Source organism: Phoenix dactylifera, chromosome 12 (assembly GCF_009389715.1).
Source record: "Phoenix dactylifera cultivar Barhee BC4 chromosome 12, palm_55x_up_171113_PBpolish2nd_filt_p, whole genome shotgun sequence".
NCBI classification, from domain to species: Eukaryota; Viridiplantae; Streptophyta; class Magnoliopsida; order Arecales; family Arecaceae; genus Phoenix; species Phoenix dactylifera.
Genome location: NC_052403.1, coordinates 6139594 through 6154015, shown reverse-complemented (window position 1 = coordinate 6154015; position 14422 = coordinate 6139594). Strand labels below are relative to the sequence as shown.

General features: G+C 40.5%; 1 protein-coding gene across 1 annotated transcript; it reads right to left on the bottom strand.

Moving 5' to 3' along the window:
• Positions 1 to 1275: 1275 nt before the first annotated feature.
• On the bottom strand, positions 1276 to 6508 carry LOC103716198 (APETALA2-like protein 2). The gene is made up of 10 exons (XM_008804109.4): positions 5316 to 6508; positions 5214 to 5239; positions 5085 to 5115; positions 4895 to 4982; positions 4648 to 4793; positions 4107 to 4151; positions 3880 to 3983; positions 3627 to 3760; positions 2786 to 2890; positions 1276 to 1904 (listed from the first exon to the last, which is right to left on the bottom strand). The coding sequence occupies exons 1-10, from the start codon at positions 5870 to 5872 to the stop codon at positions 1695 to 1697; spliced, it is 1446 nt and encodes a 481-aa protein (XP_008802331.1). The 5' UTR covers positions 5873 to 6508; the 3' UTR covers positions 1276 to 1694.
• Positions 6509 to 14422: the final 7914 nt, after the last annotated feature.

Sequence of the window (14422 nt, the reverse complement as noted above, 5' to 3'; positions counted from 1 at the left end):
TTAGGTATCAAAATTAAAGCTCAAAAACAAGTCCCGTTGTGATCATAGAAATAAAGATGGGAAATCTACCACATGTTAACGGTGTAATAGCAATATTATAAGATATTCCTGCTAGTTTATAATTTATTTTTAAACAATACTCAAGGTTTGAAACGTGGACCTCTTTCAACAATTGTAAAGGTGATGTATACTAGCTGTGTTAGTTCACATCTGGTTAATTTTTAGTTTATTAGATATATATTTAAGCTATATATTGTGTTGTATGTATTTTTGCAAAGAATCAATTAGAAATATAAAATTCTTCTTCTTCTTTGTTCTTCTTTTTCTTTTCTCAAACATGAAGCCCTTGGAGGCTAGATTTTTGGTGCCCGGATACGTGCATTGCTCCGCACTAGATTGATATTGATGCGCATGCTGGAACCTGCACGCCGCATCAATTAAGAGCTCTAGAAATTCCAAGACATACAAGATCGCCACTCGAGCTCTCGAAGAAGACAGGTTTCTCCTGAGAAAGATGCAGGAGAATTCATGTTCTCGGAGAAACCTAATGTCCGCCAATCTTGTGCTCCTCGTTTTCCATTTGTAAATAATCTTAACTAATAATAAAATTGAGGGAAGTGCCTTTCGCCCCTTCACTAAACCAGAGCAACCCCCTACCTTGCATCCGCTAAAAGGTACACCATTTCAATCACAGACCTGTGGGCTCCATTTATTTTGTACTTATTTAGAAGATTAACCTACGGAAACAGATGGTTGTGCTTGGCAGGGTGCACACTCACATAAAGCAGATGGTGGAGGATATAATTTCACATCTATCAGGGCAGAAAATATACAGGAACGGGCCAACCAATGGGTCACAGTTAACCGAGATGCAGCCTGGGGTCCTCCATCTTCAGCAAAACCCCAGCCAGTGCGCTTATCTCCCTGTTCACAACACACCAGACAAAAAAACTCATCCTTCAATCTAGCATTTTCTATCTGATCATTGTTCCAACTTCGGCATGCGAGTGCGACGAACACCAAAAAAAGACCACGGCAAGGAAGTCCTTTCCGGATTCCTGTGGAATAACCTATTCCCCTGAGTAACAGGTGACTGGGTCAATTGTCAAGCGAGCCATTCATTTGCTCCAAAAACCGAAAACAAAAAAAAAAAAAAGCAACTAAAGTCACATTGTCTGTACTTCCTAATAGGACAAATCCCAGCTGGAAACCAATAAGAAACAAGCGAAAAATAGAAAAGAATAAAAAAAAAATGCAGCGGAGAAAGACAGGAGGTTCCCCTTTAAAGCTTAGAGCCATCTACGGCAGTAAATAGTAATAGACTTTTCTCATGCGCAAGCCATGATAGATTCATATCATATTACATTGAAAGGCCAAAAAAGAGAAACTACGGGCTACATTCAACGCCCAGGAGCATCCACTCACTGCCCTGACCCTACTTCTAAAGCCAGAAAGCTTTATGCTCTTGGCAAAGGCTAATGGTCCAACAGATAAAACCCTGGAGCAACAAAAGTCTAAGACAAACAAACCATGCTCATGCAAGATGGCAGTGTCATGCATAAAGATATAAGATAGTATGTGCACTTTTAGGTGCAATAAGTAACCTTGTAACAAGAGCCAACCAGTCTTATTTCATCGCAGATGGCTACCCTAAGCCTCTGTTTCTCCCTCTTGTTGGCTGCAGGCATAAGCACTCAGCTCCTATAATAATAATCGACGGTGGCTGATCGAGGGAAAGTACGATGAGCGGCGGATGACGATGGATGATGGGCAACTGCTACAGCGGCGGTAGTAGAGAATCCTGATGATGCTGCAGAAGAGAACGGCAACGTAGGGCCATGCATTTGCCATGCTCGGTTGGTGACAGCAGACAAACCCAGCTCAGACCCCTTTATGGCTCTTTCCTAAATTCCAATGCCAGCAATCAGAACGCATTGAAATTTGACACAACTGCCTGGTAACTAAAATAACAAATCAAGGAACCAGCAAGCAATGGAAATTCTGCAAGAGGCGGATGTATCAATTGGTCACAGAATGTAGTCCATTATTTTTCTTATGTACCAAAAAAAAAAAAAACTTAAACCGTAGCAGTCGAATATTAATGATCCTGTAGAATTGAAATGGGTCTGAATAATGTAAATATATGAGAGAAGACTGATTCAAATGAAACCCAAAGCTTCAACTGCAAGAAACAAAGATGCTAAGGCACATCATCCAGGATTGCTACCACAGCAGGACTGCTGGGAACAAACGGGGTTCATGATACATTGGTGGGACAGCAATGCACTATGTTTCAAGTCCCCACATTTTCTTATCAATTCTGCTAATCCTGTAAGTAGACTTGAAGAGCCAAAATCAAATTCTAATGCTTTGCTCAGACTGTAATTAGTCTAAATAATATCTTCCAGTCAGAAACTCGGAGACTCAAAAAATGATTCCATCAAGACAAGTAATGATAGAGAAAATAATGAACCAAAAGTATCTCTTGCTTTGCAGGAGCATAGTGTATAAAACACCAGGGATGTTTGGATGACACAAATTCAAAAAGATTTAGACAAACAATGCAAACACAGACACCTTAGTAACGAAATATGGTGTTTGGCAAATCTTGTCTCCTACCACGTAGAAAAAATAGGTACTTACGGATTTTCACATTATGGAAGCTAAAGCAATATAAGAAGGGAGTGTTAGCATTCAATGAATTTAGGCCAAATGGTAGGATAACAGTGGATCTCAACCACTAGCATGACGAATTTGCAGTGAGAAAAAAGCACTTGGAATTTACCTCAACATGCGGAAAGAAACCAGGGTATAGAGCAGTCCAGGCATGAGGATGTTCAGGTGCCATTGGTAAATGACGATGAGCCAAATGGGATGTCAGATTGTCAGCCTAACACAGCAAAAAAAAACATAAGCTATGAGAATCAATGATTTTACATGATAAGCTTTCCACGCACAAAACTAATTGTAAATAAGATAATCAATCATCAGTGTCGCAGCACAAAGAGAAGAAAAAGAAAAAAAAATCATTGCAGGACAGGATACACAAAATGGTGATAACAGGAATTTAATATTGATCATGAATAATTGGACTAGTCGTAAATATTAAGACTCTGGTGGTGCTTCAACGCGCAGGAGATCATTTTACATTTGTGAGTTCCCCTTAAGAAAAAAATCAAGTGATTTCAGACACTTTGGTTCTTGGATGTCTTATAAGAATGCAGAAATCTGGTAAAAGTAAGTGATTGTAAAATTAAACCCAGTGGAGTTTCCAAAGTTTACATTATTCTTTCTTCATTTCACCTTAAATCGCCATTTAATTTCAATGTCTTCGGCATCCAAATGCAGATATAAATTTTGTTTATTCAACAGAAATCAGGACTAAACACTTTTTTCTGCGAGATCTCTGAGAAAATAAAAGCTGGTTAATATGTTAATGGTAAAGAAAATAGCATTTGCAAGTTATGCGATGTTACAACACTGAAAAAAACAGGACCAATAAGATAAATACTACCCTCAGGAAAACATTAATCATAATGGACTCACCTTATGTGTACTCATAAAAATTTCTGAAGGTTAAAATCATGAAGCACGCATATAAAGTTCTGATGGTAAAGATTTGTTACCCTAGAATTCCTGGCATCCAAAGCTTCAACGGAGCCGCAACTGAGTTGGATATCCATGGAGTTATTATCCTTCTTGTGACTATGGACATTAGGTTGAGAAATCCTCAAATCTAAATCAACATTGTTGCCAGCAACTTCAACCGACAAAAGGTAAGTTTGACACAAACCATTACTTAAAGTTCATGCAAATGTCATAGATTACACTTATTCTAATGTAGATAATAGGGGAAAATTACAGTTTGGTGAATAATACCTTCACTATCAGGCTCAGGAAGTATCCCCCCTTTATAGGTACTTGGCTCAAAATTTGTGACAGCTTCCCTTCCATTACATTTAATAGCAGCCTTGTCATAGGCCCTGATATCCCAGGTTAAACAAGAAAAAGAAAAAGAAAAATGTGTTAGTTGCGAACCATGCTGAGGTTAAGCTTCAATTTATAAAATCATTGTGAACCAGGCGATAATTTGAGCTTGGTAAAACCTTGCAGCCTCTACTTCACTGTCAAATAGCCCGAGATATATGTACCTGCATGCAGTCATGGTTTTCTCAGTTCACACTGGTAAAGACTGGTTTCCAAGTGATATTTTGGGGGGAAAATATAAGAAGGATTAAGAGATGATAAGGTTTCTGCTACCCAGTCAAACACCTGATACTGCACTTCCCACAAAATTATTCTAAAATTTCCAGCAACTTTTATAAATAATTTATGATTTTTTTTCCAAATATTTCATTGATTATTTTGAAATTCTCCGAATTCCCTCTTTTCATTTAAGATATCTTCATTATCATTTGATTGTTTGTCAATTCCTCCACTTTTTAGTGTCCAACGAGTTCCTGATTTTTTTTTCCCTTTTTTTTTCAAGGTCACGAATTTCTTCCCTTGTCAAAACAAACCCAAATTTGACAATGTGAGCATAACTTAGAATGACCAAGACACCTTAGAGATATACTGAAGGAGCAGAGCGTACCCTAGTTTAAGACAAACCTGAAAAGAACATTACATAGTGAGACGATATCTTACTTCTTGCCGAGGAACTGCCCCATGCGAGCTTCCCAGCGACCACACTTGTGAAGCGTCACTCCCCGGTACTTTGAGCTCCCCCTAGCAAATCCAGTGCTTTGGCGACGAAGTATGTGCACAAATTCTTCTTTGGTCATGTTCCTCATCTAAAATGGAAAGCATCCACCATATATGAATTGTAGTTATCCAACCATACCCGATATCCAACAAACTAGTTTAATCATGGATATTCTGTATCAGCAATTACCTGCTTCAAATCCTCTTCATAGTCACTGAGATTGAAATTGATGTCAGCATCAACCCCACGAAACTTTATTGCAGCCCGATCGTACGCCCTGCGCTCCAAAAGCCAGATCCAATATGATTCTCTACACAAATACTAATGAACAAAACTTGATCCACAAAATCAGCAAATTACGATGAAAAACCAATCATACCGTGCAGCGGCATGAGCAGTGTCGAAACCTCCTAAATTTCCCATCCAGAGAGAGAGAGAAAAAACAAAGAACATAGGATCAACATATTTTCCTGACATCAAATCGAAAGACTAGCAAAAATAACCTTACCCAAATAGACCTGTTTGCCACAGTCCCTGCTCAATGAAAGCAAAATCCCATCAGATTATATGCAAGAAATAGAACCAGATATTGATGAAAGAAATTGCTAACCATATGTGAGACTCCCATCTCCCCGTCCTCCGGTAGAAGGTGACTCCCCGGTACTGAGAGCTCCGAGACCTTGGCCCCCTCCTGGTCTTCTTCGCCTGCTGCTTTTGCTGCAAAGCCTTGGCCTCTGCCGAGCTAGCCGTATTACCCTGGAGGAAGCTGAGCTCCATCCCTCGAGGCATTGCCGGGGTCGATGAAGAAGCCATCACCGGAGGCTGGACGCCTTCTTGAACCTCCGCCGCCGGAGGGAAGAGCTGCCTAGTGACAAAGCCTGCCTCCCCTGATGCCTCATCTTCTTCCTCCAAGTCTTCTTCCACTTCTTCCTCCCCATCTGCTGCCAGGGAGCTCTTGAGGATGCCAAAGTTGAAGCCGCCGCCGACGGCGGGAGCGGCGGCGGGGGTGGAGCAGGAGTCATTGTCACCAGCAACATTGAGGACGGAGGAATTCGAGGTCCCCGACTCCTCCAACGGCCCGCCGCCAGAGCCGTCTTCCATGAGGACCTTCTCCTCCCCGCAAGAAGAGGACTCGCCGGGCGACGCCACATTGAGATCCAACACCATCTTTTCTCTCTCAGATCGCTACCAACCCTTCTTCCACGACTCAACTCTACTCCCCGTCTCTCCAAGACGCTCGATTTCCGATCCGGGTTTACCCCTCACCCATTCAAGAAACAAGAACCACAGCAAAACAGAAATATAATAAAAACATCAAACATTTATACTAAAACGGAGACGATCGTAGATCCAATGCATTTAAAAAGCATTTTGCTCGCAATCCTTCTCCTCCTCTTTGTTCTCTCAGCCCTGCGCTCCCTCCTTCCCTGTTCCACTATTGGATAGAGACGGAGAGAGAGAGGAAGAATGGAGACAAATCCCAAAACAGATCAAAGATCGGGAATTCTTGAACAAGAAAAAAGGAAAAGAAACTGAAATCTATGCGAAGCTAGATCTACGAGAAAGAGGGGTGAGAGGAAATAAGCGGAGAGAGAAGTCGTCGGAAAGGAACCGAAAACGGTTCTCAACGAACGCCGGCTAGCGGCGGTGACTGGTGGGGAATCGCCGGCGGAATCCCCACCTTCCGCTGCCGTCCATCGGCCGGAGAATAAGAGAGGGAGGCTTCGGTGGAGAAGATGCCGAGAAGAAAGAGGGAGCAGCCAAAGAGTGGGATGGGACGTGTGAAAGAGCCGAAGTATACAATAATTTTTATTTCTAGCGACCGCTAATATAGAGAGGAAATACGATACTCTTGGCTGTGTCGTATGGTTTGACCGTTACGTGTCGGTCTTCCGATCTCCTCTCCCACTGGCTTCTGGGGACGAATCTATCCGTACGGGATCTCCTCATAGAAATTATTATGCTGAAACATTTTTCAGAAGTCGCGACAACGTAGTAGAGTCGTACCAGGACGGCGTGCATTTCTCCGCATAGAAAGGTTCGTACGAACGTTAAAAGACCTAAATGTTCGTTCGTTGGATCAGGTTAAAAATCTGGGCCAAGGTCAGCCCAATTCAACAGGGCCTCACAATTACAATCTTGATCTGCCAATCATCATGCTCAGCCCAAAATAAATCCGGATGTGGAAACAATCACTCCAAGCATTGATACGTACCTAAGACTTTAGCGTATACCCCCAGATAAAAAGATGCAGTTATTAACCATCCAAAGAGATTAAATAAGGCAAGGATTGCTAAATTTGATTTTTGATATACGTATTGAAGAACAATTAAAGGGTCCCATTGATGCCGAAAATAGATGATGCCTCTCGATTCTCTCAAAACTTTTTTGAAATGATAACAAAAGGAGAAATGCAAGACAAACGAATCATATTAGCACCAAAGCCATCACATAGATATTACCTTGTTGATGTCTTCGAAATCTTTGACTTTGAATCACAAATCATATAATGATGATACATAGTGATGTAAAAGGGGAGGCAGAAAGAAGCCACCCAGCTTTTATTGAAGATTAATCATATTTACAACATACATGAAAGGCAGAGATAAGTTATATTGTCAAGAGAGGAATGATGATACATAGTGAATAAAAAGAAAAAGGTCATATGAGCATGTTTATAATGTGATGGTTAATGCTTCATTATATAAAGGATTTTCTATACCTATCACCACTCTCCACTCTGCATAAAATCCTGGACCCATGCAGGACTAATCTCCAATGGCATCATGAATGTGATGGCATCATCCTTAGGATCATAACATGAGAGGAGCATCCTTTTAATCTTTTGTGGAATCTCCTCCTCCTCAACCTCTTGTTCATTCTGGGTTACTGCTCCCCTCTAATTTGCCATCTTCAATTTGGGCATAGGCAAGTTCCTAAACCAAACAAAGTAGAACACTATATAAACACATGCAAATAAATGAAACCTTTTAAGAAACAACTGATTGCAAGCTCAAAATAATTAAAGTTAAATAATTGGAATCTAAAGCTTTACTTGATCTCTACTTGCTTGGAACTTTTGACCTATTCCTTTCTCAATATACCGCATTCTGCATAGTGAGATATAAAATATTGCAATGCATCTAGAAACATAAATTTAGGAAGCAATAGGTGTATATCCTTTGGTGAAATACAGATTCAAAAGTAGCATCCATCTTAAAAGAAAATCTTTGGAATTAATGTCAAGCTCCCGATCCCAGATCGCGAGTCGAAGGTCGCAGCAACCGCCTCATACTCGTAGAGAACTCTCTTCACAAATATGCAAGACATCTAATCATGATATCATAAATATGCAGCAGAACAATATTAAATGATAATATACAAACTATATTTCAATAACTAACTCATGGTCGGCGACCAAATCCATCAAAAAAATAAGGGTTCTGACCTCTTAAACCATGAAACATAGGCATCCCGACGACCGAAACCCCAGCACTGACCATAAGCTACTGTGGGGAACCAGAGAGAGCCCCCGGCGGCGGAACCAGTCAACAATAAGAGAAATCAAGATTTGACCAATCGGAATAAGGAAAATAGAGCTTTGCCCCTTCTTGGCCAAAATCTGTCGATTGTTGGCCGACATCGAAGTTCCAAATAACCCGAAAGAAAGAGGAGACGATTAAATCAAAGATGGTCGTCCTTACTTGATTTCCAGCGGCATTTAGATGTGACGGCGATGCGATGGGCGACATAGATTCGGAGAGAAAACCAAAGAGAATCTCTAGCGATGAGTTCCGATTAAGGCTTCAAACTCCGGGCGGGTGGAAGAGGAATCAAGTAGGGCCTCTTAATAGTCCTTCTCATGATTGAAATTCGACTTAGAGTTAGATTTTGTCCAACCTTCTCAAAGAGGAAGAAGACTTCTATTAAGAGTCTCTTCCTCTCTTCCTTTTTCGCATGTGCATTCATATGTTTTTTTTTTGTTTCATTTGGGCCAAAAGACTGGGCTGAACAAGTGGACCGGGCCCACTTTACTGGGTCTTACAATTACATTGCAGTTCCAAAAACTTTGGTGTTCGTTTAAATGAAAATGAGGATATGAAAGGCTCAACTGAGCAATCGATTCAGGATACTATTGTCTGGATTCAAATTTAAAAAGTTATATGAGGTTAGGTCGGATCTAATTGGATTGGCCTTGGCCGGTCGGATTAGATTAGACCTGAATGGGCTGAATTAGGTATGGTTAGATTATGCAGATTAGATCCAAATAAGATGTAGTCATTTCAAGTACCCCAACAGATTGAAGAAATCTACATTTAGCTTCATAAGAAAAACCTAAAAAAGACAGGTGTGGAAGATTTTTGAAACTCGACATTCAAACCTTTCATCTAATTTAAATAAAATGACTATATGCCCAAACAAAAGCACCTTTGCTTAGAACAAGTTTTATGGAGCAAAATTTCCATACCAATGCATATTTTCTATCACAGGAGTACATTATATAGATATAAGAAAACTTTAAAGTTGCGACCATAAGATTATAATATAATAATAATTTATTAATAAACAAAGAGATAGAAAGGTTTGAACATACTAATGTTTTTGTCCCTTTTAAGCAAAAGATAGTTCAGGAATTAGAACAATAGTTGCTATGACTAATATTATTACAAATTCGAAGCCTTGTATCGCATTATAGCTAGTGAAAGGAGGTCGACTTATTGATACTATGTTGATAAAGTCTCCTAAGTGATTTTATTGGAGATTTGACTTAGCATCCCATCTTTATCATGTCTAATGGGTTAGGGTATTTAGGGGAGAGCTCCTCCTGTCGTGCAACTCGTTGTGCATGACTGCATGACCTCCTTGTTCTAAATTATAAAAGATGGAGCTTATCAACCTAGTAATATTACAGTCATCATTAATGAATTAAATGTTGATAGTATAAGGACATTAGAAAAAGTTGACGAGGTTAGAGACTTCCTCGGTTGCTTATAGTTTTCCAAACCATTCTGCATTCAACAAAGTACTTTGCTATTGAAATTTTAATATCTTCAACAGTTTTCTAAATCCTCCAATAAGTTTAATGTGCACTGTAATCTGGTTATAGCCATTAGATGCTTATATACAAGGTACTATAGTTGCCACGACATGATCCAAAAATGTCGTCCTTTTGAAATGAATACCACTTCAAGAGACGCAAGTTTATGACGAACATCAAGTGGGATTATCATTGCTAAGTAGAAGAGCAAGCCCATGCCCATCGATAGAGATCACTTAAATTATATCAACTTGACATATTTTTCTTTTTAAAATGTATGAAAACTAAAGTAAGGGCTATGAATGGTGATTTTGGTTAATCAAGACAAGAGATGCATAATTTTAAACTTTACAATTAATCATGACTTCAAAGGAAGGCGATACAAGGAATAAACATACGAGCTTTTGTCTAGATTTCTTAACACATAAGTCTCAATCCAATCTCTTTTCTTTATAAATCATGTTATGCCATATCATCCATCTGTTTGTCTTTTATGATTGCTAAACCACCATTTTTCACTAGATAGATGGGTCGAGCTTTTGCTTGCCAATTTTGTTCATGTATGGTTATTTTGTCCAATCAAAATGAGTCAAATCGAGCTATTGATGGACTAGTAATTAGAAGAGACATTTACATATCATATATGTGGCACATAGTTTGGTACCACATCAGATCAAGAGACCGTCATACTAGAATGTGCATCATATCAACTTTTAAACACTTGGATTCATAAAGATGATCCGGCTAAGAGGATCCTCCATTCATAACTTTGCAATTCATAGTCTTGTAAGTCACAATGAATTCATGCTTGTATTGCATTACTTTCTCTAACAAGTGTTACTCTATCCTAGAGTTCGGTACTCATTAGCCTAGATTATGCGACAGAATCCAAAGTTAATTATTTTTTTTGGTACAACGGCTGTTCGCCCTACTATAGTGTAGGTGTATCCAACCATATCAAGAGTGAGAACCTAGCACAATGGTGCAGGAGAAACCTCTTGGTGAGTCCAAAGGACTTCTCCGAAGTGCTTGGTAGTATAGAAAACGACCCAATCTGCGGCCCGGTTCGCCTTTCGATACACATGCACTGTCAGAAAGGCGTTGCAGTCTCCTATCATCTAACGAATGTCGTGAAGTAAAGGGCTCGCATCCCCCTTCACCCCTTCTCTCGTATCCAATCGATCACCCTCCGTCTCATATAGAAAATATCCTTCCATGCTGCCCTGAGCTCCGCCTCTACAGCTATCAGCCCATCAGTGCTTCAACCTCCCACAGCAATCAACCATGAGTTGTGACTCCTAATCACAAAATCCACACCTGCTCTGTCTCCCTCACTAGTAACACTACCATCGAAGTTCACCTTGAGATATCCAAAGGTGGGGCACCAAAGAGACAAGGACAAGCCTACATGCTATATCAGTAGATCGAGTGTGCTAAATGTCTTAGCCATCCTAGATGAAGTTATCATAGTGGCCCAGGTGAGCTTAGCAGCCTGAAGAGTGGCTCTCTCCACTACACTACTCAATGGCATCTGCCTGTTTTTAAAAACTCGAGCGTTTTCGTCCAACTGAATGTGATATGCCAAGTAGGCACAATTGATCCCCCACTCTATCATTCTCGAGCTTTGCATTACCCTCCCTCATTTGGTGTAGGAGGTTATTAGCTGATCGGGTGGCCTGGGGCCAAGTAAAGGCATTTGTGCTGCCCATGGGCGTTCAAGCAGAATATGACTAATGAACTCCTCCACATCTGAGCACCACCCACAACATGGAGTAATCCTGACGCCCCTCCCCACCAACACACTCCCGGTAGGTAGACATCCCCATGATACTTTCCATAGGAACATGGCTATACGGGGATGAACATGTATCCTCCAAATCCATCTACCGTCCATTTGCCTGACAACGTCCCCACCCATCACTTCCTGTAAGTTTGAGGCACGAACCCTGGATCTACTTGTGGCAGCCTAAACCAATATGTCCGACATGTCCTCCATGGGTAACGGAATGGCCAGAATTCTCTCTGCCAGCTGCTCTCCAAAAGCCTCCATAATCAGTGTCTCGTTCCATCTACTCCGGCCCAGAACGATCAGATTGTTGACTCTACAACCTTTCTCGCTGAATCTACAAGAGTCGGTGCTCGACATAGCGGTTGCTCAAATACCGAGCTATCGTCCAAGACACCAGTGAATCTGTCATCACCAACCAACCAACCACCTAACCGCATGAAGCACCATTGGAGCATGAGAATAGATCTCCCTGTAGATGTAGGAGCACCGACGTCTGGCCTGGATGTCCATCGCTAACGTGTGAGCTCCCTCTAGCCACGTGCCTCACTACCACGGACTAGATCCCCAGGCCCCCCTGTCTGACCGACTGGCATACCACCTCCCATGCCACCAAATGAATCCCTTTCTGTCCTCCTGTCTGCCCCAAATGAAGTTTCTAAATCATTGCTCCAGAGACCTCGAAAGCGACACTAACAAAATAGTATCCTATAGCAGATAGATAGAGATCGAGCTGAACACAGATCGCACCAAAGTCACTCTACTCATCATCGAAAGCGCTCCCATCTACCACCCCTCAAGCCTACGTCTGATGCTAAGCTCAACATCGATGCAATCACCAACTCGAAGGCGACAACATGTTATGGGAACTCTCAAGTACCTCATAACGTCCACCTTGCTCTTCCACTCTCAATATCTCCTTCATAACTGCCTTCACTTGTGGCTAGGTTTTCGGGTTGAAACTGATTGTCGACTTGGTCAAGTTGACCTACTGACCGGAGCCGGCACAATACTCCCCCAGAATTCTCCGAATAGCCCATACAGTCTGCCTCGTAGCCCGCGCCAAGAGCAAATAGTCATCAACAAATAGAAGGTGTGATATCTGAGCAATCGTCGTCTTCGGACAATATGCCTCCAAATTCTGGGTTATTGTAGCATGCCGGAGAGCTGTAGACAGTGCATCCGAACACAAGATGAATAGTAGTGGAAAAAGTGGATACCCTTGCCGCAACCCAACCGAAGACTCAAAAAGTCTATAAGCGTACCGTTGACCAATATGGCGAAAGAAGGAGACCTAACACGCCCTAATACCCAACCAATCGAGTCCTCATGAAATCCAAAACTCATAAAAAAAAAAGTAATTACCTTCCCTATTCATTTGTACACCTTTTCTCTCACAAGATAACATATGCAACACAAGTCCGTGGAAAAAATTTGTTTGGCTACGTTAAAGTCAATCACTAGTTCACCATATTTTCATTGAGATGACATTGCTAAATATTTGCTCAACCATGAAACTGAGAATAAAAAATGAATATACAACATGCCTATTGACTATACTAGCAATATTTTGCATGTTATAAAAGTCAAGTGATTCATGTGAACAAGTCATCATCCTACTCCATAGCATGAAGCCCATGCCCAGAGTCTATGTCCCCTTCCCTTGCAAGACTGAATAAAGAAGCAAAAAAAATGAAACAAGGCATATATAGCATGGGTCCAATGATACGAGAGGGAAAAGAGAAAAAAAAAGAAAGAAATAAAGAAGAAATAAAAAAGAAATTTGGGTTAGGTGGCAATGGGCACGGTTTTCTTTTAGCAGATATCAAGAAACTTAGAAGATTGAAATTTTATTAAATCATCATCAAACACATTCAATACAAATATCATATCATACTCTCAATCTAACAAACAAGTGTTACAATCAATTTCTTTCTTCTTTTTTTCCAAAACCTACAAACAAGTTTGCTTGGAAGGGTCCCTTCTATTATAATTTTTTTGGATTAATCCCATCTCCATATGCAACAACACTAGACATCCTCTTGTGCGGGACATTATCCAATTGCGGTGGATTGGGTTGGGTGGCAAGTATCGGATGGGGATTTTATGCTGGATTCTTAGCCTTCTGTTCCATCATCTGGATTTTGACAGCTGATGCCTATTTCAGCTATTTCGATTTTCGAGGATCGCCCCCTCTATGTACGAAAAGATTTTTTTTTTTTTAATGATGAAATCTATTCACGTGAGCTAAATGGATGCTCCAATTTGTCAATCACGCGCACCAGCCCACTCAGGATAAGGCCCTCATCGTCAGATCAACACAAAACTAACCATCCATCTTTCCAGGGCTGAAGTAAAAGCGCGACATCCTGAAGGGTTTCGTATACGATGGGAGTATTAGAGGCTAGAAGTATCATTTTGGAGAAAGACTCAGTAGAGATGATTGAGTAGATTCAATAGAAAAGGCCGGGATGCCTGATCATCCACTTCTACATGACATCCGAAGGCGGCTGAGAAAGTGTAATGCCTTTTAGATTGGGTATATATTTCGGAAAATGAATAGAGATGCTGATTAGGTCACCTTCTTTTCTATTTATTATTCTAAAAAGTTTTTTTTTTCCACCTCTGTGGAGTATTCTATCTCTTAATTCTGCCGATGTAAAAAAAAAAAAAACACAGCGTCACACACACACACATATGTATGTATATTGTATATGTATACATACATATACATCTACATATACATACACATACATACATATACATATACATATACATACACATACATATATATACATATACATATACATATACATATATATACATATACACATGCATATACATATATACATATATATATATATATACACACACACACGTACATATATGTACA